This window comes from Patella vulgata, chromosome 3 (genome assembly GCF_932274485.2).
Source record: "Patella vulgata chromosome 3, xgPatVulg1.2, whole genome shotgun sequence".
NCBI lineage: Eukaryota > Metazoa > Mollusca > Gastropoda > Patellidae > Patella > Patella vulgata.
In genome coordinates this window covers 16,773,689-16,796,767 of record NC_065881.2, presented here as the reverse complement: position 1 = coordinate 16,796,767, position 23,079 = coordinate 16,773,689, and the positions used below count along the sequence as shown (strand labels likewise).

Genomic DNA, 23,079 nt, shown 5'->3' with positions numbered 1-23,079 from the left:
GAATATGTCAAGCAGAATATGGACGGCGCAGGGGGAATAACTCTTGTTTAAAAGGACATTACGCTGAATATAAGTATCAAAGTATCGTTTCAATAAAAGATTATTAATCGTCAGCATTTGGCAGAATGTAACCTGGAAAATATCATTTTTGTTTATTTCTCCGAGACATCCCTTTCTCAGGTTACTAATATTAGGAAACTGTAAGACAAAATTTTAAAATTTGTGCGATAATGTTTTTTTGGCACAAAATGTCCATTTAAATTAGAGTTACTCCCCTTTGGATGATTCACTGCGGGAATGACGGGAATTTTTGAAATCAGCCAATGAAATTAAAGTATACATTGAATTGTTTAAAACAGCGGCGGCAAGAAAAATAGAACGTGTGAAGTATGAATATAGAGGAATAAAATCAACTATTATTGTTTTTAATTGCACTTATTATTACATGATAATATGACTGAAAGGTGCGTATAAATCTGATACTTTTATAGCTTATTCTGAATTCAAATCATACTTATACTTAACTTATATGGCCCATGCATGAGCGTGAAGTATGCCAACAAATTGTCCCAACAAAATATATTTTTTATAGGCCTAATTATTTAAATTCTTGACACGCTCGCAGATTTGTTGGTATAAAAACCATCCCTGGCTTTTGATTGCCCTCCACAATTTTCCAGACTGTTGACAATGAAATTCAAGTGTTGTTAGAAATGGCTTTATATTAGGCTATAACCCCCCCCCCCCCCAATCCCCTAAAAAATTTTTTTCAAATAATAATTAGGCCTATGTGACTATTATAAAAGGAGGTCAGTGATGTGTCCAGGCTGTTTGGTAGAAAGTCATTTATGCCAGCCTACTACTAGTACTATTAAGGTTTTTCATTTTTGTTGAGTCGAGCAAGTTTATGATTGTCAGTCATGACTCCAGTAACATCTGTTTCAAATCGACAATTGTTCACATGATTACATAATCAAGTTGACGCCCAAAGTCCAGGGGAGAGTCTGTAGTGGAAATTCCTGGGGAACTTTCTCAGACAAAACCGGGATTTATCCCGAGTGCTCGATCCCCTGGTTAGTGAGCCAGCGCCTTACTCACTGCTGAGCCACTTAAGTACATGTACTAGAGAAGAAAAGGTACAAGAGAAGAAAACAGTAAGGATAGAGATATCCCACATGTCGTTGTCATACATGTGGATTTTTGTTTTTGGATTGTTTGGCAAATCTAAGGACCTGCCCATCAATTTTATGCATATTTTTTTTTCTTTTGCCCTGTAGAATACTACTTCCACCTTTCCACACAGAGTCCCGTACTACCAGTGGGATTTAACCTATATATTGCAGTTTTGCCATGGCTACGGCTCAGATAATACTTTAGACTTCAAATAGGTAACATTGATATTATTGTGCTGTGGACCCCTTGGAACACCAAGTGGGACTTGGTACCGGTACATGGAGAAATACCTTTGATAACTACACAAGTACAATATTTTTTGCTTCTGACTGATGTTTGAATCTAAAATCTTAATGACGAAAGCCCCTGGTGTGTGTGTATTCGTTGCTGGCTAACATACCTGTATTGTTTTTGATTTCAGAAACAGAATCAAGGGAGAAGTTGTTTCCAGTTTGGATTCTGCCCTGAATAAACTTTATACAATATGGGATGTAATTGGTATAGCGGACGATGCCGTCAAGGCAAGGGCAGAGACAGTTTCTCTACATTTAACCAATTTGTTAGAAGAAATGGTACAAGAGGAAGACAGTTTACGACAGAGACTTCAAGATAGTATCAGTCAGTATTTAGATCAGGTTAAATCTATCTGTCAAGAACTGAAACTACCAGTTTATACGGTAATTATCTTGTCAGATATTCTCACAGACCTTTGAAGGGAATAATATAATACTTTATTACTTACTACTTGTTTGTTATCTTGACTACTTGAAGAGATTTCTTCCTAGGTCATCTCACAATATTCACTACATGGATTCATATGTCATGACCTCAGTTGGTGTCACTTCCAGTCCAACACAGTTGGTATTTACAGCACTTTCAAGTTAAAACACTTTCTATTGTATTTGTCAACAAGACTGTATTTAATCCTTACACAGGTGTGGTCATTTTACAGCTATATTAAAATTTACAAATCAAACTTGGAAGTGCTGTAAATACCAACTGTGTTGGACTGGAAGTGACACCAACTGAGGTCATATGAATCCCTGTTTGATTAATGAAGGCACTGTTATCTATCCAGACAGTTACTGTTAGTAACGAAAACAAATTGCCTAACTCCCTAAACCAATCAGAAATAACAGTTTCCCAAACACCACCTTGAGATATATTCATATTGCTTTGAGTGGGATTTGTATATAATAACACTATAAAATGAACAATTTACTAATATTTGGGGGTTGTACATGTATAATAATTAACTAAATAATAATGGACAGTGTTAAATGTAGTGAGTATTGACGAATCGCAAGCACTAGGAATTATCTTTATTTACTTCTGATGATCAAATTATAGAGATCTATACATTATGGCAGATTCGATAACGAGTTTGCAGTTCTCACTATAATAGTTAAAAACTAGATAATGTAAAGGCAATTTGCTGAGAATGTCATTCAAATTGATCCACTATGAACCGAGAACTAAGCTATTGAAATTTCCGCCTAGGCTCAGTCATCATTACTAAAGTCAGTACGATAAACAGCATAGTCTCGATTATCCATTTAATCGTTAAATCGTGAAGGAAAGTTATGCAGTAAATCGGCTCATAATCCACTAAAGATCGCAGACTAGCGATGCCATCTAGAGTTGATTATGTTCTGGATAGGTTAATTAATGTCTAATTAATAATTTAGATAACATTTCAGGCCTAAAGAAAGACCTGCAATAGACAGATTTAGCTCTTCTTGCATAATGTATGTTTAATAAAATATAGCTGGCTCAAGCAGAAGGGAAGACGTCTTCTGATTGTTTGATTTATTATTTTGATTGTTGGTTATATACAATAAAATTTAAATCTTAAAAATCAGATGTATAATTTGTCTCTTTTCATATTGTTTAGACACCAACCTCTCTGACCATGATACAGAAAGAGAAAGATCTTAGAATGAAGATGGAAGCTTTAACAAGAGAGAAGAATAACAGAATGGCCGAGATGAATACATTAAAAGAACAAGATCAGCGTTTATGTGAAATATTGTGTATGACACCATATTATATACCAAGTGGTACAGTACCATCTAAAGAACAGATCAAAGAGTTAGAGAAACATGTTACCACACTCCAAGCACAAAAAGTAAGTGTTCTATCAAATATTAGTTGGCTGAAATGAAATTAATTGGAGTCCAGCGTCCTACTTTTCTGCACCAAGTGGCCTAACAGTAATAATAATCAGTAAATTTTGCCTATTATTTCAATCTCTGGACAACTAGACATCTTTCATTGCCATGCTCTTTGTTATGCAACACTGACAAGAGTAATCCAGGATGGAAAATCTAGAGGTACAGCATTCTCAACCAACACTGGGATCGATCCAGAACCTCATGGTTATTAAGCATGCAGCCTACTCATCGATTCTGAGCCATCTTCTTGTTCAACCCTTAACTTATTATTAATGTTATTTATTTCAGGAAAAGCGCCATGCAGATTTTATCAGTACCAAGAAGAGTATAGTAAAAATATTAAATGAATTAGAGCAAGATCCTGATTCTTCTTTTCAAAAAGAAGTTGTTTCTGAAGCTGAAGAATCTTTTATTCTGTCCAGTGATAACTTAGATAAACTTAAAGCCCTACAACAACAGGTAAATTTAGCCAACACTGTGAATATGGCACGAAGGCACCTGTCACAGGGATTGTCAAGTACGAACTACCACACAATGTATATGTATTATAATAAAAACATGTGATAATTTGTGTCTTGACAAAGTCTATGACAGGTGCACTGCCTTCTGTCCAGGCTTGACAGTAAGCTAGTTTCTTAGAACTACTACTACGGTCCTACACCCACACCAATTGGTAAAATCCAGTCAAATAACTGTTGAGTGTCATTAATCAGTCATTAATAATTACTGGAAACAAATAAATATTTGCCTTTGCTTTTATGATAGCATTTCCCATATTTACAAGTGTTTCAGCTTTGTAACCTTATCAAAGATAGTTTGACTTTGACAATTGTCTATGGATGACCTTGTGTTATATATAATAATGGCTACAGTTACAAGGGTGGGTTGACAGTAATCAGGTTATGTTGACATCTGTAGAGATCTTCCTGAAACTTAACAGTGACTTAATGGGTAAGTCACTGGTTCACTTAGCAGGAGGTCCCCATGTTCCTTAGGATGTTCCTGGTGTCTACTTGTCACAGGTTCTAGATGAAGGGTCTGGCAAGGAATAGCATCTTGGTTTATGGATGGGATGAAAAACCAAGGTACATGTACACATTGGCCGGCACGTAAAAAAAAAATGACAGCTTTCCGAACAGTTTACTTCATAGTGCATGGTGTATGCCGGTCTACATCAGCTGAGTTGGTGCCTAAAAGTAAGATGTTATATTTCTCTCAACATTTTAACCTGCATCCAATTCATTTTTACCTGCCAAATGTTTTGATGCTTTCATTTTATTTTTCAGTTAACGACACAAAAAGCAGAAATTAAACAGACCTGTGATGATTTGTGGCTGAGTGTAAAAAGTTTATGGGATCGTTTGGACATTTCTGAGAGTGAACGACAACAATTCTGTACTGGTAAAGAGGGATATAAATCGAAAGTACTCCAAGCTTTACGAGAAGAAATTTTACGCTGTGAACAATTGAAACTACAGAATATTCAGAGATTCGTGGAAGGAATCAGAAAAGAGTTAACAGAATGGTGGGATAAATGTTTCTATAGTGCTGATCAGAGAGAACATTTTGAAATGGTTTTCACTGAAGGTAAAATATGAATCTTGGATTGGCTGCCCTTTAAACCTTTTTTACCTGATGTATGTAAATATTGACTACTCCAGTTCCCTGGGTTCTTTTTTAAATGAAATGAAATGGAGTTTAACCTCCTACTGTTCTGCTCCGAACTGGGCTAATGAAGACGGGCATATGCCATACAGTGTGCTATATGGGAAATTTTGCTTGGACAGCGGCACTATGGCCTACTCCTATATCGAATTCCAACTGTCAAGGGATCTTTTACGTGCACGCCAATGTGTACATGGTACCTCGGTTTCTCGTCCCATCCAAACGACTAGACAGCTGTTCTTGTCAGGCCCTTCCGTCCTGTATCACTGACAAGGAAGAACCACGCCAGAAAATCTGGATGATCTTTCTTGGCCAGTGCAGGGATCGAAACGCCCAACCTCCAGACTAGCGAGCCAGCGTCTCACCAACTTAGCCACCCTTTTTTCTTTTTTTTTTAAAAACTCACTTTATACTGAATCAGATCCTGGTATAGGATGAAGAAGATCTTTGGAATTTTTTTAAGCCCTGGCTGACACTTGTCCGAAGTTGGACAAGTAAATTGGGCTGTTATAATTCCATTAAGAGTAGTTGGAAACACAGCTGTCCAAACAAAATCCTTCCTCATATACCCATGAAAATGAAAAATGTTAGTCTGGTAATGACCTAAGTATTGTGTTGATTAGACTTATCCCATTTTTCCTGATTGATTCACATGTCGATTGATATTTATTACAGAAGAATTTACGGAAGAATTATTAGGAATACATGAACGTGAATTAGAGAAAGTGAAAGATTATTATCAACAGAACCGAGAATTACTTGATAAAATGGCACAGAGGGAATCATTATTTAAAGATATGCTGGAAGCTGAGGTAATTATTTATGACCTATAATATTCAATATATTACATGTATTAAATTGTTTCCATGGTATGTAGTATTGTTTTTTTACATATTTATATTATCTCGTTATAGAGCAATCTGATTAAAACACAGATCCCATTTTGTTTCGTTTTTTATAGTTCAAAATTTCATTTTACTTGTCTTTACTACACTAGGATCTGGAAGAGTTGTTATCATTGACATGTTCTTGCTGATGTGAGAGATTAGCCAATAAAACAGTCTGTTACAGCAAGCTTTTGTCGTGAGGTGCACAGAACTGTGTGTAATCCACTAGAAACATCAATGCTGATTGGTTAATCAAATGTCTGATGTCATAGGTCAAAAGCCGCTTGACCTCTGACACAACCTCCCCAAACAACTGGTCAGATCTTCATGTAGTGTAGGCCATCGAAACTATAAAAAAACGAAACCAAATATAGATCTGCATTTTAATCAAATTGGCTATAGAGAGGCCTAGTCCAAATGTCACTCAGTACTAAACAGTAATTGTGTTCTATAGAAATGTTACCAGAACAAGTTGATTTATCTTGTTGCTCCTAACATGTTGTTGAATTGTTTCAGAAAAAGGCACGAGATCCTAATCGCTTCAATAACCGAGGTGGTAAATTATTACAAGAAGAAAAGGCAAGAAAAAAGATTGCTAAAGACTTACCAAAAGTAAGTAACTATTGCCAGTTCTCAACATACGAAGGTATGAAAATATTTAATAGAAAAATGTCACAGCTCTAGAGAAAAATGGGATTTAATGTCTGCTCAACACCAACTAGGTCATATCACAACCAACATTTACTTTAATTTCAATAATTCGCTTGTTCATATGGGGTCTTTAGCATTGGAAGGAAATCTAAGGACCCCAAGAAAACCCATGTGATTCTGCTGATTGTCATCTTATACAAGTCTGGGATTAAAAACAAACCACTTGACTCAATGATATCAAAAACAATATGTCCATGGTGCAGGCCGGAAGGTCGGGCAATAAACCGCGTATAGCCGTTCAGATGGGACGACAAACCATGTCCCCATGTACACATTGGCCTGCATGTAAAAAATAAGAGTAGACCACAGTGCTGCGGTCTGGGCAAGACTTCCCTCATAGCACACTGTATTGTGTATGTCCGTCTTCATTAGCCCAATCGGTGCATAACATGGGATCCACTGATGACTACTAAATGAGTATGTCACTGGCTAACTAACCACTACCAGATATTGTGGATATCATTGGCAGCGGATCTCCTGGCAGTTGCAAATCAAAATAATAGTCGTAGGGCTGCTGTTCGGGCAAAAATTCCTTTTACAGCTCACTGCATGGTTATACCCGTCTTCATTAACCCAGTTGGTACCGAAAAGTAGGACTTCAACCCCATTTCATTTTTTGTTAAAAGCCATATTTGGAGGATAGGATATTTACTATATTGAATTTTGTTTTTAGGTAGAAGAAACTGTGAAAGCGGCCATAGCTGAGTGGGAGAAAGAGAATGCTAGGACATTCTTAGTGGGTGGTGTCAATTATGACACTTACATAGCTGAACAATGGCAGATGTATGAAGAATCTAAAGTTAAAGAAAAAGAACAGCGAGTAAGAAAATACATGTTTAAATCACCAATTTTATTTTCTGTTCTTTGTGAACCCCTGTTAAAATTTTATTTCTTTAGGAAAAAGACTAAAAAAACAAAAGTCCTTGCATGCACGGTTCAAAAGTTACGTTTAGCTCACACAGTTCAATTTTTTGTTCTTCGGGATCGCCTGTTAAAATTTAATTCCTGTTTCTTCGGAAAAAAGACTGATTTAAAAACCAGAAGTCTCTGGTTGCACGGTTCCAAAGTTTTAAGTTAATTTAAACAAAGCATATTGATTCATTTTATTCATCAAGGCACTGAAGAACAAAAAAAAAATCAAATTAGTTTGGCCTTATTATTGTAACCTTGGAATAAGACCCACTGAAATGTTTTCACCTGTGTCTTGTCCGTCACTTGTTCACAATGGCATTTTGGACACTCTAAAGGCTAAATTTATTATCCGATTGACTAGCAATTTATACACGACAGTGTTAATGTTCATCAAACATATTGCAGGATGGTTAATTTACCATAAAATACATTGGTTGCTGGTTCACTAACCATAAAATACATTGTATGTTGGTTTACTAACCATAAAATTGTTAGTTTGTTCTTGAATGGCGAAGAAAGTACCTCATCTGATTATTTGAATGTTATGGAAAACTGAAGCCTACTTGTTGGTATGCACGTAAAAGAAAACTTGATAGTTCAAACAAACTTCCTCCATAGCGCAATGCGTGGCATATTCCTGTTTTCATTCGTCCAGTTGGTACTGACAAGTAGCCCATTAAACCCTATTCCATTTACTTCCATTTCTTACTTCAGCATATATTACGTGCTAAGCAGACGGTTGAAGAAATGCATTATGGTAGTAAACCAACGACTCCAGTTAAACGACGATTTCAACAACAGACGCCAACAAAAACACCACAAAATAAACAAAGAAAGGTCAGTGTTGTGTTAGCCATCGTGTGATAAGGTCAATAAATTTTTAGTAGTGGATGATCAATCTATAAGAGTTTATAACTTTATTTTAATACTTTTATCTTTTATAAGTAAAGGATTTACCATCATTATGTCAGATGAGAGGCAGCCACAGTTGCTCACTAGCCAGAAGGTCCCAAGAAACATCCTCTGGATTTTGTTCAAACTGGTTTCCCCTTATCAGTGGTGCCGGATGGAGGACCTGGCAATGAACATTGATGGTGTCTAATCATTCGGATTGGACAAAAAAACAAGGGCCTGTGTAAACATTGGAATTTGAAACTCCGATGTCCAGGCAAAATTTCTCACATAGTACAGGATGGAGGGCTTTGCAAGAAAAACCATATATCCTTGTATACTCCATTGACATCTTGTCAAACATCCTTGGACAGCTAGAATTAGTTTGAAATAAGAGCATGCCATAGTGCCGCTGCCGGGAGAAAATTGCCTTCATAGCACACTGCATAGTGTACCAGGTATGCCTATCTTCATTGGTACCAAAAAGACAACATTAAATCTCATTTCATTGTTAATTGGAGAATGGTATAATATAAAAGAATAGATTATTGAAATTTTAGGTGGAAAAAACATTTATTGCCAGTGTGAGAATGAAATTATCTGTTTGTAAGGTAAACTTGGACCGATCAATCACATGTTAACACACTCAGTAATTATGTTCTTAGTTTCAGCACTTAAAGATTTTACAATCTACACATCTTTTTATTCACTACTTTTGTTTTACAGAATTTTGTTTATATTCTCACAATTTATATATGAAATATATAGTGCATTAAAGATCCATTATGTGAAGGGGGGGGGGTAGATGGCCGAATGGTTAGCACGCGCGCGCTGTATCATACGGTCTGTCATTGAGTCAACTTGCGTGGGTTTCTGCTCCGGTTTCCTTCCACTGCTAAAGACCCCTATGCGCAAGCGAATGATTGAAATAAAATTGAACCAAGTGTTAGTCCCGAAACGACCTAGTTTGTGTCGAGTGAACGTTAAACCCCATTTCTCTCTCTCGCATTATGTGAGAGATTAATCTGACTATCATAAGTCTTTCTTTTGGCTTCAACTGTTATATAACATAACAAGCTTAATTCAACTCTTTAGAACATCGGATAGCGATAATTTAAATAGATTTAAACATCGACAAGGTATGAAAAATTAACAGTAAAATGGACAACCAAGACTAAGTCTCGGTAGTCAAGTACTGTTGTTACGATAATGAATGATCTATGCTATTTCTAGTCATAACTTCGCCCAGAATAAAGTAATTTGAATGATATTTTCAATATATTCATTTTTCATTGTCTTTTTCAAATTATTATAGCATGAATGGCCAGCTCTCTATCTAAATCTTACATAATGCATCTTTAATCTACAATATTCTATTTGAATGATGTCTTTATTTCATGTCTTTTGACTTAAGCATAAAATCTATAATATTTCTACTGTAATTTGTTCCAAAATACTTTATTTTTCTTTTTACATTATGTAATTCCTGATTTGTGAGGAACCAAGTTGTTATGGAAACACATGTTATTATTGTCACACCCCGCCTTTCAAAAAAACAAAGGGGACTATAAAATGGGTTTGTCTGTTAGTCTGCCTGTCCATCACAATTTATGAACAGGATAACCCTGCTTCTAATTGAGGTAGACTGTTCAAATTCTGTGTATTTGTTCATTAGGTGAATGTCTTGATAATGAGCATTTTCTGTCTGGACTAATCAGAGATAAACAATTTGATTTATGGAGATTTATTCGTCAGATGAATATCTTGACGATCGTGTGGACATTCACTGCTTAGACAAACTATTTGATTGGTCCAGCCAGACTTTGATTCTATTTGAGTGCGAATGATGAAACTTGGTTTATAGTTTTATCACATCAATACCTTGACTAAGTTAAATGATGAACATTCTTCTCTCAGGTGAAGCACAGATAAGTAATTTGATTTGTCAGTGCTTTGGAACACAATCACTCTTGATTCTAATTGAGTAGAGTGATAAAATCTGCAAGTAATTAATGTGTGTCATCTATTTATTTTGGGAGTGGGGTTGGGGACATTGGACTCACTGTTGGCTTGTTGATATTAATATGTTTCGTGGTTTTAAATTCTAACTTCACTGCATGTAACATTACAGATGAACGAAACAAAAACACCAGGTTCAATGAGTCGCTTACATCATCGAAGTGTTTTTGCTTCCCCACTAGCAAGAGCACCATTATCAGTAACAAAAATACGATCAAAAACAGAGGTGAGAATTCTTAAAGTAGCATTTCGATATCAATTTATAATAGCCAACCATGTCCAGTCTTTGTTAAAGTTTCAATATTGTTATTAATTTATAATAGCCAACCACGTCCAGTCTTTACATAGAGTTAAAACATTCTACATTATGGCAATTTACAAGCTTATTGAATCTTACAAACCTCCATGTTTCTCAAATGCTAACAAAATGGTTTATAGTATGTGATGTTATTGAGAGATCAATTGGTATTATTCAGTTATCATATGATTGACATGAAACTTATACAGTCTTTCTGTTCATGAGGGGGATTGGATGGCCGAATGGCTAGCATGTGCGCGCTGTATCATAAGGCCTGTCTTTGAGTCAACTGGCGTGGTTTTGAATCCCCTGTAGGGTCGCCTGTCCAACGTCGTGGGTTTTCTCTGGGTCCTCAGGTTTCCTCCCACTGCTAAAGACCCCTATGCGCAAGCGAATTATTGAAATAAAATAGAACCATATGTTAGTCCCAAAATGACTAGTTTGTGTCGAGTGGACGTTAACCCCATTTCTCTCTCTGTCTCTCTTTCTCTTTCTGTTCATGAACCAAAAAGCCTATTAATTTTAAATTATTTTTGATTACTCGAACACCTGATTATTGGTACATGTTATGTTTATATTTTGCAAGGTAGAAGGTTACCTTGATCAGTTTTTAGTGTCCTGTAATGCAAATGAATAAATATGCGACGTGGACTGATCAGACGACTTCTGCTGCGGGCATATGTTGCGTTGCATGGACAACTATCTTTGTTGTAGCCCCTTTCATCTTTGAATGTTTGCATTAATGATAAATGCTTACTACTGTTCTCGTTTCTTTCATGACTCAATATCTAAGTTCTTGAATTTTGACATCTTAGTGTTTTTTATATGTAAACCTTGAATGCTAGCTTTTCAGTTATTTTGTCTTTAGCACTTGATACATATAAATACTGACTATATCCATGAACAACCCGAAACCTCCCCAAACTGCTGTTCTTTTGACCACCTCAAACTGTCCTATATATGTGAATAGCTCTGTGTTGTAGGAACATATATTAGCTATTGGGGTGCCAGAGCTATTCATGTGACCCAGACAGTTTGAGGTGGTCTAAGGAGCTGTAGTTAAAAGCGGTTAACCTCTAATTGGGGCTAATATTTTACGGCCATTTCATGTATTTTTTCAGACTCCAAAACAAAAGAGAAGATCAAGTCGAATACACCGAAAAATTTTATCGGAGCGTAATAAGATGGTCAAAAGTCAGGTTCAAGATCAAAGTCACATGTTTAGTCGGACCACGGTAAGCAGCGGTGACAGTGCTGTAAGTGGAGATTCGAGTCTAGCGTCAACGGGATCATATCAAGATTTTGCTGTGTGTATATTTTAAATTTCTTTCAGTTCAATGCACCAGCTCAATTTTCTATTAACCACGACAGAGAAACATTCTCTTGATTCTGTTTTAAAATATAACAAAAAACACTGTCTTCATTAGTCCAGTTGGTGTAGAAAAAATTAGGTCAAAGAGTACAAATCTAATGAAAAAATTTGAGTTCAGATTCAGATAAAAATTCAGATTTATATCTCTGATTGTCTTTTCATGGATTTTGAATTCCTTGCAAACTATAATATTGTTTAAACATACATTATGCAAGAGCTAAATCTGCCTATTGCAGGTCTTTCTTTAGGCCTAAAATGTTATATAAACTATTAATTAGACATTTATTAACAAAACAAGACCATAATAAACTCTCGATGGCATAGGAATTATAGGATACTTGAGATCTTAACTAGATTAATTTAATTTAAAAATGGGAAAGCGAGGCTAAGTCTCAAATATACCAGTGCCCTGGTTACCACAATGCACACATCGCGTCAAAACAACAAGCAATATCTTAGCTCAGAATGAAGTAATTTGAATGAAATTTTGAATATTTTCATTTTACATTATCAGTTTTTGAGCTATTATAGCAAAAATGGTTAGTTCTTTATCTAAATCTTACATAATATATCTTAAGTGGAATATCAAAATATATATCAGTCTAAAAATGTTCAATTCAATTCAGTATTTACACAGATATAATGAATTAAAAATTTCTCAACATTAGCATCCTCTGCAGAGGTATAAATCGGTCTGTGGTCAAATCAAGCAATCTCCATCTGTAATCTTCACTACTATCAATTTGCGTACCGCACATTTTAACATGGATTAAGCAGTGAATAATTAGATATTATACAAAAAATGAAAATGACGATCAGAGAAAATTAAAATTAATAGAATAGGGCTGTGTATTGTAACAAAGCCATACATATTCTGATACACAAACTCTGTTTATTTGAATTTAAATGAATTAGATGAAGACGACCATCAAAAATGAAAGTAGAATTAAAATATTCATATGCCAGATTTCATATTGCAGAGTATCAATTATATTATAATAAATCAATTTTTTGGAGGTCCTAGTTAGTATGTAAAGTGAATAGAAAAGAATGTTTAGTCTGTTGTACCCTCACAGATCCCCCTTTCCCATCATTTTGTTTGTGTGAATGTGTTGATTCAAATGTTTATTTTTAAAAAAAAAAAAAAGTTCTAATGCTTCACAATCATCTACTAATATCTCATGTGTCACATCCAATACCCAACCCCTTTCATACTAATATCTCACAACCAATACCCAGCCCCTTTCATACTAATATCTCACATCCAATACCCAACCCCTTTCATGCCAATATCTCACAACCAATACCCAACCCTTTCATACTAATATCTCACAACCAATAGCCAGCCCCTTTCATTTTGTAAATCATCATGTTAATTACTTTCACTTTCAAATCCATGTTTAATACAGAACAAATTCATTGATTAATCAGTTTTTTAACGATTTAAATAAAAACAAAAAAATATTTTTGATAAAAATTTGATCATGCATGTCAAGAAAGTTTGTGGATGTACTAGCATCAAATTGGTTAATGCGGGGCTTGACATGAGCAAATGAATGGCAAGTAAATGACTACACACACCAAACAGTAGCTTGGCTAAAGAAAAAAAAATGTGAACACAATTTTCTACATCCACCTTAAGTAGTCTTGATTATCCAGACTCAAGAAAGAGTATTCGTTTTAAATCAGTCTGGAAGTACATGCCTACATTTTTTATACGCCCACATTTTCATGTGGACGTATTATGCCGTCGCCCCTGTCCGTCCGTCCGTCCACAATTGTTTGTGGACTCTCTACATGTCACAATTCTTATCCGATTTTGACGAAACTTGAAATATAGGTTTATCCCCAAAAGATCTCGGCTGCTTTCGATATTGGCATGTATCGGATTGAAACTTCATGGATTATGGCCCCTGATTGTACGAAAAATCACGTTTTTAGCTTGTGGACCCTATAGAGGTCACAATTTTTATCCGATTTTGACGAAACTTGAAATGTAAGTTTATAACCTAAAGATCTCGGTTCCTTTCGATATTCGCGCATATCGGACCGTAACTTTCTGAATTATGGCCCCTGATTGTACGAAAACTCGCGTTTTTAGCTTGTGGACCCTATAGAGGTCATAATTTTTATCCGATTTAAAAAACCGTATTATTATATCACCGTTACACCCTAAGGATGACTGAGTTCGAATTTCGTGAAAATGGCCCAAAATTGACAGACAAAATGGCCGCCGTTCGTTCTCAAATAGCGTAAAAATATGGTATATCAAGGTTGTGGACCCTAAAAGGGTCACAATCTTTATCGGATTTATTTGAAACTTGAAATGTAAGTTTATAACCCAAAGATCTTGGTTCCTTTCGATATTTGCGCATATCAGACCGTAACTTCCTGAATAATGCCCCCTGATTGTACGAAAAATCGCATTTTTAGCTTGTGGACCCTATAGAGGTCATAATTTTTATCCGATTTAAAAAACCGTATTATTATATCACCGTTACACCCTAAGGAAGGTTGAGTTCGAATTTCGTGAAAATCGGCCCAAAATTGACAGACCAAATGGTCGCCGTTCGTTTTCAAATAGCGTAAAAATATGGTATATCAAGGTTGTGGACCCTATAGAGGTCACAATTTTTATCCGATTTTGTTGAAACTTGAAATGTAAGTTTATAACCCAAAGATCTCGGTTCCTTTCGATATTTGCGCATATCAGACCGTAACTTCCTAAATTATGGCCCCTGTTTGTACGAAAAATCACATTTTTAGCTTGTGGACCCTATAGAGGTCATAATTTTTATCCGATTTAAAAAAACGTATTATTATATCACCGTTACACCCTAAGGGCGGCTGAGTTCGAATTTCGTGAAAATCGGCCCAAAACTGACAGACAAAATGGTCGCCCTTCGTTCTCAAATAGCGTAAAAATATGGTATATCAAGCTGGTTTGTAAATATATAGTAACAGTCAGCAGTGCGCGGACAATTAAAGGTCACACCTCGTTTGAAATCGGTCTGGAAGTACATGCCTAAAAATTTTTGTAAATATATATTAACAGTCAGTGGTGCATGGACAATTAAAGGTTGCATCTCGGCGCATGCACGATAGTGAGCTTAATATTTAGACAAACAAATTCAAAAAGCATTTTTATTACGATATCATCTCATGTCAAGACCTGGCTGGTTAAATTATTAATAATACTCATGTAATAGTAGAATTATAGACCACTTCCCTTCATTTTCAATTTCATTCTAATAAATATTTTTGATTCATTCAGATCCCCACAAAGCGAGCCAAACTGACTGTTTAAACTATAAAGTCAGTTAGAAAGGTAACTATAAAGTTACAAAGACAGATAGCCTTGGTTATATTTTGCACGGCTTAAAACTTTCTTGGCATGCAGATTTTATAAAATGTCATTCCTGAGATTTTCATGTAGTTTGGTCCAATCATGTTTCTTATGATTTTATTAAAACTTATGAACATTTGGTATACAAAATATAGAAAGGCAGAATGTTATGAAATCGATCACCATTGTCAACAAATTTATTAGTTTTTAACTACAATATCGTGGAAGTTGAATCTCTAAATGGAATATCAGTTCAAAAGTGGTTCAGTTTCTATCAGGATTTACAAAGATAAGATGTATTAAATATTTTGGAACATTCAACGTCCTCTACTGACGATATAAACAAACCAATGCTACCTATATATGTGTTGAGTAAAATTTTTTTTGATGGGCCTCTTTTTAATCCGATTGAATTCCAGGTGGGAGATTATCTGCTGTTGATATTGTAATTCTGTTTTCTTAATTCAAGTAACGATACACCGTTGGCATATATCGCTAAAATATCAAATCTCCATGCTAATATGTAGTCAGATTGATCATTTACTTAAACAAACAGAACGAAATCAAAATACTGATGCTAGATAATGTCCTAACTTGGATTCGATAAGATTTAAAACAGGCCTATCGTTAAATTTTCATTGACATCAAAATGGTCGGGGCTTATTTCATAGCGAGCAGCATAGATCGATGAAATTTCAATTCATCATATCTTTTTAAATACTGAATGGGATTGAATCATCATTGGACTGATATTCCTATTAGTATTAGAGATTCATCTTTAACAATATTGTAGTTTAGAAGAGATTCCTATTGCTGAAAATGGTGCATCGGACCTTTAAATGTTAAATATTGAAATTAAGTATATTTTAGCATAGATTGCGCCGTGAGAAATTAGATATTTTCCAACACACAAAAGGGATTCACAACTTTAAATCTCAGAAGTGTCAAATATTTTTTTTTTGTTAAAAAGCATGCAAAAATTCAGTTTGTTTACATCAGAAGTTTAAAATAAAATGGTTTTGGTTTCAAATTAATTTTGAAAAATGCACTCACTAATAATTAGTAATATTAGTTTAAAATTCCTTATCCAAAATGTTTTTCTAAATATTGGTTTCTTGTTTTAAGCTTAGATTAAAATCTTTATCTGTGTGCTAGACTTTTTTTTGTACCTGTATCAGTTTCTGTCTGTCTTCTTATTGTAGTTTGTTTCCTACTATATTTTGATTTTTTCTTTCATACTCTGTATTTTATTTTTGTCTGCTAATTTTTCTACTGTATTATTTATGTCTGCAATATTTCTTCATTTTTCTCATTTACCATTTATTTTATGTTTGTCTGCTTATTTAGTTTTCTGCTACATTGTATATCTTTTCTGCAATATTTTTTTTTTTTATCTGCTATATTGTGCTTATTAAGTTTCTTGATATGATCAACTACAATGTATTAAAAGTAAAGAGAATGGTTTGTATCTTAATGCTGTCACTGTCTTGTGTCTTTCAATATATATATTATATATATATTATCATGGTACATATATCATCTATACAGCTAGATAGTGTGTTGGTGCGAGTGAGAATCGACTGCAAGGTTGGCAAATTTTAAATTCAAACATACAACTTTAGATGTGCCATTTAACTTCGCAAGAATAAATTAAGGGGGAGGGGGGAGATAAAAGCGTTAAGTACGTAAATAGTCATGCATGTATATGCCATATAGGTTAGCCACCCCTGCTCTACTGGGTTTCAATAAAAACCCTGAGGTCATGTTAATATGATCAACTGTGCATGAAGAATTCTCTTTTCGACTATTCAAGAATGTTGACATCCCAGTCTGATTAAAACACAGATACTATATTATGGTTTCAAAATTTCTTTGTGTGTTTTCTACACCAGGATCTGGAAGTGTTGTTAAATAACCCATGTTCTTGGTGATGTGAGGAATTACCATAGCAAATCAAATGGACTGTTGAGTCGATTCTTATCATGTGGCTCGGGGAAACTGAGTAGACATTCACACCAATAGAAAACATAACGAAGCAAACATTGTATTTACGAATAGCCACTTAGAACACAGTCGCTCACATCACTCCCAACTTGACCTCCAAGTGTCAGTGATGCAGGACGGAGGGGCTGACAAGGACAGCTGTCTAGTCGTTCGGATGGGATGAAAAACCGAGGTCCCGTGTACTCATTGGCGTGCACGTAAAAGATCCCTTGACAGTTGGAATTCGATATAAGGGTAGGCCGTAGTGCCGCTGTTCGGGCAAAATTTCCCTCATAGCACACTGTATGGCGTATGCCCGTCTTCATTAGCCCAGTTCGGAGCAAAACAGTAGGACGTTAAACCCCATTTCATTTCATTTCATGACCTCCAAGTACAACCGGTCAGATGTTCATGTAGTGGAGGCCATTGAAACCAAATATAGATCTGTATTGTAATGAGATTGGTAACGCCCACCCTACTGCCAATTATAGTTGCATAAATCTAAACTGCCAGAAAGTGTATGTTGTCAGTAATCAACATTAATTTAAAGATGTGCATGGCCATTTGAGGTATTCTGAATCCACTGCAAACTGCAATATTGGGAAGATGAATCACTAAAGTGAATAACAGTACTTAGAAAGATAAGATGAATTAAAAATTTTGAAATATAAACAATTCGGAGCCACCTACAAATTTTGCGTCAACTCTTTTAAAAAGAACTATTTCTTATCGTGATCCTGTTCCAGCCGGGAGATTGTCTAAGTACTGTTTAGTATTGATTAAGTTGTGAAAAATTAGATATTGTCAGAAAAAGGCAAATGATGTACAGGGGCTATAGTAAGCAGATTTTGTAATTAAAAAGATACGATTTATTTTGAAAAATACGTTTTAATGTGGAATTACTGAATAAATATGTGATATTTATATATTGTTTCATTACTTTCAGCATGGATTAGCTCCTAATGCCAGACCGAACTGTAGAAGTAGCTGTGCCATGATTTTAAGTCCGAAGAAGAATTTATTCTAATTTATAATACTCTAAAGTTTATTATTTTACAAGATAATGTTTATAAACTAAAAGACTTCACATGGGTTGTAAATATTGTAAATAATATTTTATTGCGATTCGTTTTGCATGTGTGGATAAAAAGGCATTCACCTAAAGAAAACATGTATTTTTACAACAACTACAAATTGAATTGAGAATAAGAAGATCCAGTCGTCATCATCATCCTCCAGCACCCCTCGAACACCAAAAATTATGTTTAATTAATACCATAGAAATGCAAATATTATTAAATCTGAGAAAAATGCACAACCACTAAATATATTGATGTGTATACAAAGTTTCATAACTATATTTTAAACAGTTGATGATATATGCTTCGAAAACCGGGACAAAAGAATGAAGAGTGTTCAATTCAATATCTTTCCAATAACTTCGTTGGGCGCAGGATAATTAAAGGACTAAACCACACCAATTGAATTAGGAAAAGTTTTAAACATCAGTTATATATTGGAAAACCTCACTATAGATACAGTGAAACTTGTATTTCTAATTGGGCATTCAAGAACGTTTTATAAACCCTTATAGTATAGAAGTGTGATCATATATTGTTGTCACTCATGTTGATCCTTTCTGATAATTACTTCATAGGTTGTTGCCCCTGATGAAAAAAATAATAACACATCCTTTATAGACTTTCAGGTGACTGAGCTTCTGTGGATGTGTGTTTTGTTACCTGGCAACCTATCTTTATATTTAAAATCAAATACAATTTGAAATTTCAAAGTCTGTTAACTTTTGTAAATTATAATTGTATTAAAAATTCACTTAGAGGGTGATCATTTTGTGTACTGGTAAATGTAAATAGCAGGTTGTACATTTGTTTCAACTTTTTAGGACATCACAAACACATGGGTAGATTTTGTAAAAATGGCTGTTATTTGTTTGGCTTTTAATTGTTATGGGATATAAATACAGCACATGTCTTGACAAAGATGCCGGATTTACACCCCAATTTAAAAAAGTATGTTACAGTGTTATGCAGAGCAAAGTGAAACTTCTGTTAAGTGAACCTGATGGAATGTGTTTAAGCGTCTTGGAACAGCAACAAAAATGGCTAATCTGGTTTCTTTTACTTCTGACTGCCAGCAGACAGGTGGTTCAAATTGTTCAAAATTGTTAATTTAGGAAATTAGGGCATCTTTGTCAAGGTGTAAAGCAAGGGTCAGTGATTGTGTTGTATAAGCCTAGCTTGACAAATGAAGATGGATTTTTCTCAATCTGTTTAAAATACACATCTATATTTTGTTTCGTTTTTTTTTTTTATATATATACTTTTGATGTTCTAAGCTTCAAATAGATCCGACTTGATTTTGATGGAGATTTACATCCGGGATCAGACAGGTGAACTTCAACTGAATTCGGTCTTTTGGGGTTTTTTCTCTGATCTATAATTGTCTCCCATAATTCAGTGCACACCTCGACTAAAGCTTTACTAAATAGACAATATTTTATTGGCTGACCTATTATATCAAAAATCCTTTAAGAGGAATAAAACTAAATTTGAAATATAAAAAAACAAAACAAAGTAGGTTCTGTGTTTTAATTGGATTGGATTTTATTACCACTGAAAGTGAAAGTAGTTTTTGTTTTATTCTGTTATAACTTTATCTTACACCTGTTAAATATGAGTTTTAATGTACCGTGTAATTAGATAACTGTCTTTGTTTTTATGTGCAATAAGTTATAAATTTGTGTTCATATTTTTGTCACTTTTCATTATTTGCCTTTTTTTTTAAAAAAACAAAACAAAAAAAACCTTAAAAGTATCAAATTCAGAAATTCTTCAATTGTTTTTTGATGTCACGAAATTTTAAATGGATTTGTCAGCATTTGTTTCATTTAACATTTATATCTATATTGATATAAATAAATATATAAGCTCGAAAAGGTTTTCATGTTGTTAACCTTTTTTGGCATGGTCTTCCCTTGTCAGTGTTGTAAGACGGAGGACCTGGTCAGAAACAGTGTCTAGTCGCTAGGATGTGACAAAAAAACAGATAAACAGATCCCATGTACACATAAAAGACCCCTTGACAGTTGAATTCGAAATAAGAGTAGACCATAGAGCCACTGTCAAAGCAAAATTTGCCTTATAGCACACTGCATGGCATATGCTTGTCTTCATTAGCCCAGTTGGAGCAGAAAAGTAGGACATTAAACCCTATTTTATTTCATGTTTGTAACCCTATTGTATAAGTAGATATTACAAAGCATTTAAATTTGAAATACACTAGTATATCTATAATTATTTTGTTCATGTAATACTGACAATATACATAATATCTAGAAGAAAATATATTTATATAACTATATATTATTAGTTAATATTACATAGCCTTTAAATTTAACACTATATATGGCTTTTTATGTACATCATTATATTTTAATATCTTCAAAAGGATATCACTTGTCTAAATGTTGCATTATTTCATACTGGAAATTAAATTCACAATATTTTATTATTAATACCGGTATGTAAATGTTAGAAATGAATATATCAAAGAAAAGTGTCAGTAGTTAGTTAACTGCGGATGGTTAAGGAACAATCTTAAGATGGAAATCACTACTTGTTTCAGGGTCAGATTTACCCACTTGTGGGGACCAGGTCAAACTGATCAGTGGGCCCCAAAATTTATATAAATGTTTGCATGTTTCAGTATGTTCTGGGTCCTATATTTATTGTACAGGAGCCCTTAAGGTTTTGAATATATTATATAATGAAATACTCAGTGTACACTTGAAGCAAGGTTATAGCTGGCAGAACAAATTAGTTTCAGTGAGCTATAGATCAAATTGCCTGCTATGCTAAAATCAGCCCTGGTCTTAAGTTAAAAGTTTTTCACATTAAAGCGGAATTGTTCTTGTGATATATAACCCATTATATATGTCTTGTGTATTTTTATGTTTTTCTATTGTTTCCCCCTGGGGTCAGTAAATTTTTGATGAATTGAATTCAGGCCAAGTAAGTTATACATTAGCATTTCACATTCTTAGAATCATTCCATTTTATAATAGTTCACAGCATTTCTTTATACAGTCCTACTCACATTTCCAACAGTTTTGAAGTTGAATTTCAAAAAGATCTATCTGCTGTCAATACAATAGTGGGGGGAAATGGTATCAAATATCATAGATAAATAGTTGATTTCTGTCATTATTAATGACTGTTGATGACAGTTAACAATTAATGCTAGATAGTCCTTATAAAGTTGGATTTTACAAAATATCAAGGTTGTGTGTAGGACTGTATAATATGGTACAATTTCACTTTTTTAAACTTTGTGAAATAGAATAATTTCACAGGATTAATGTTATAGAATATAATTAAATAATCTGTAGTATATAACAGTAGCATTGTTTTAGTTGTATTTATATATGTATAATATATGCTACTTGAACAAACATCATTCTCCCAAGCAGAGTTGTCTTCCCTTGCTTTTCACACTGAATGCTGGATAGCAAGACCTGCATGGGGGGAATGGTACATCCCTATGTAGAAAGATGTATATATGTAATGTAAATAACTTGAAGTAAAAACACACTCTAACTAAAGCTAGAAATACTGCTAGTGCTTTATTCTTAATTCTTGTCTTTCTCTCTACTTGTAACTTGCAAATAAATATTATTAAATGATCAAATTTTATCTTTAATTTTGTATTGTGGCATACATATTTCCAAAATGTCCAGTGTGTATTGTAGTTGGAAACATCACACCTGGTTTGAATACCAACTTTAGTTGTTTATGCCCTGGCCCTTTTGTATCTTGTGAGTGCTTTAAAATGCAGAATCTATTATTCTATGTGCCTTGTACTCACCCTGAGACCAAACTGTATGGTGTTATGCCCGTCTTCATTAGCTCAGTCGGAGTAGTAGGACGTTAAATCATTTCAATTTAACGAGAATTTATTAATACTGTCATTCAAACCAGATAACATATTCCAGAAAAATTTCGAAATTCCACACAGACACGCTTGTCGTCCTTTACATATAAACAGCACAGCCGACAAAGCTACAAATGGACATTATTTCTTTAGCAATGGCCCGAGAAAACCCCCTTAGAATCGGGGGCGATCGCCCGAAGGGCCGGTCGGACAAAAAATGAAAAAAATAATTTTGTCCAATTCGTCTCAAAATCTTTTTCTGCTGAACATTATATTGGGGGGGGGGGGGGGTATTGAACCGGCCATGGAGCGATGATGATCATGTTGTATGTGGCCGTTGGCTTTAACGGGCCCCCACGCCATCACTGGAGTCTGAAATGGGCTGGTATAATAGACCTTCTGGGCTGGGTGTGGGCCGGAATTCGGAATCCTGCAATGGGGATTCCGAATTTCATCCGAAAATTTCATCGGATTCACCCGACATTGTCGCCCGCAAATTTACTAATTATTATGTCACCTGCACCCTGTTTGTGGGGATACGCCAGAAACATCTGCCGATGGTTCGTAACTCAAAAAAAAAAATCAATTTTATGGCCTCAGAAAAATTTGATGATAGCTGGTCTGTTGGCTGAATTTGGCAGAGATTATAATCAGATATGCCACACAATCGCATATTTGGGGTTCTTTTTTCAAAATTT

At 34.6% G+C, this 23,079-nt stretch overlaps 1 protein-coding gene across 6 annotated transcripts; it reads left to right on the top strand.

Moving 5' to 3' along the window:
* The first annotated feature begins 330 nt into the window (after positions 1 to 330).
* Positions 331 to 22,138, top strand: LOC126815852 (protein regulator of cytokinesis 1). Of its 6 annotated transcripts, none has more exons than XM_050541844.2 (13): positions 331 to 464; positions 1,595 to 1,850; positions 3,068 to 3,301; positions 3,636 to 3,806; positions 4,634 to 4,934; positions 5,688 to 5,824; positions 6,416 to 6,511; positions 7,284 to 7,430; positions 8,237 to 8,359; positions 10,545 to 10,658; positions 11,852 to 11,965; positions 15,377 to 15,430; positions 18,378 to 18,447. In XM_050541844.2, the coding sequence occupies exons 1-12, from the start codon at positions 454 to 456 to the stop codon at positions 15,407 to 15,409; spliced, it is 1,737 nt and encodes a 578-aa protein (XP_050397801.1). In that variant the 5' UTR covers positions 331 to 453; the 3' UTR covers positions 15,410 to 15,430; positions 18,378 to 18,447. The 6 variants fall into 6 exon arrangements, with proteins under 6 accessions (XP_050397801.1, XP_050397798.1, XP_050397800.1 ...); XM_050541841.2 differs by having other exon boundaries at positions 11,852 to 12,037; XM_050541843.2 differs by lacking the exon at positions 15,377 to 15,430 and having other exon boundaries at positions 18,378 to 22,138.
* Positions 22,139 to 23,079: the final 941 nt, after the last annotated feature.

Coding starts and splice junctions, on each gene's coding strand:
- LOC126815852 (XM_050541839.2), top strand. Junction 4,935..5,687: donor TGAAATGGTTTTCACTGAAG/GTAAAATATGAA, acceptor TATTTATTACAG/AAGAATTTACGGAAGAATTA. Junction 8,360..10,544: donor CACAAAATAAACAAAGAAAG/GTCAGTGTTGTG, acceptor GTAACATTACAG/ATGAACGAAACAAAAACACC.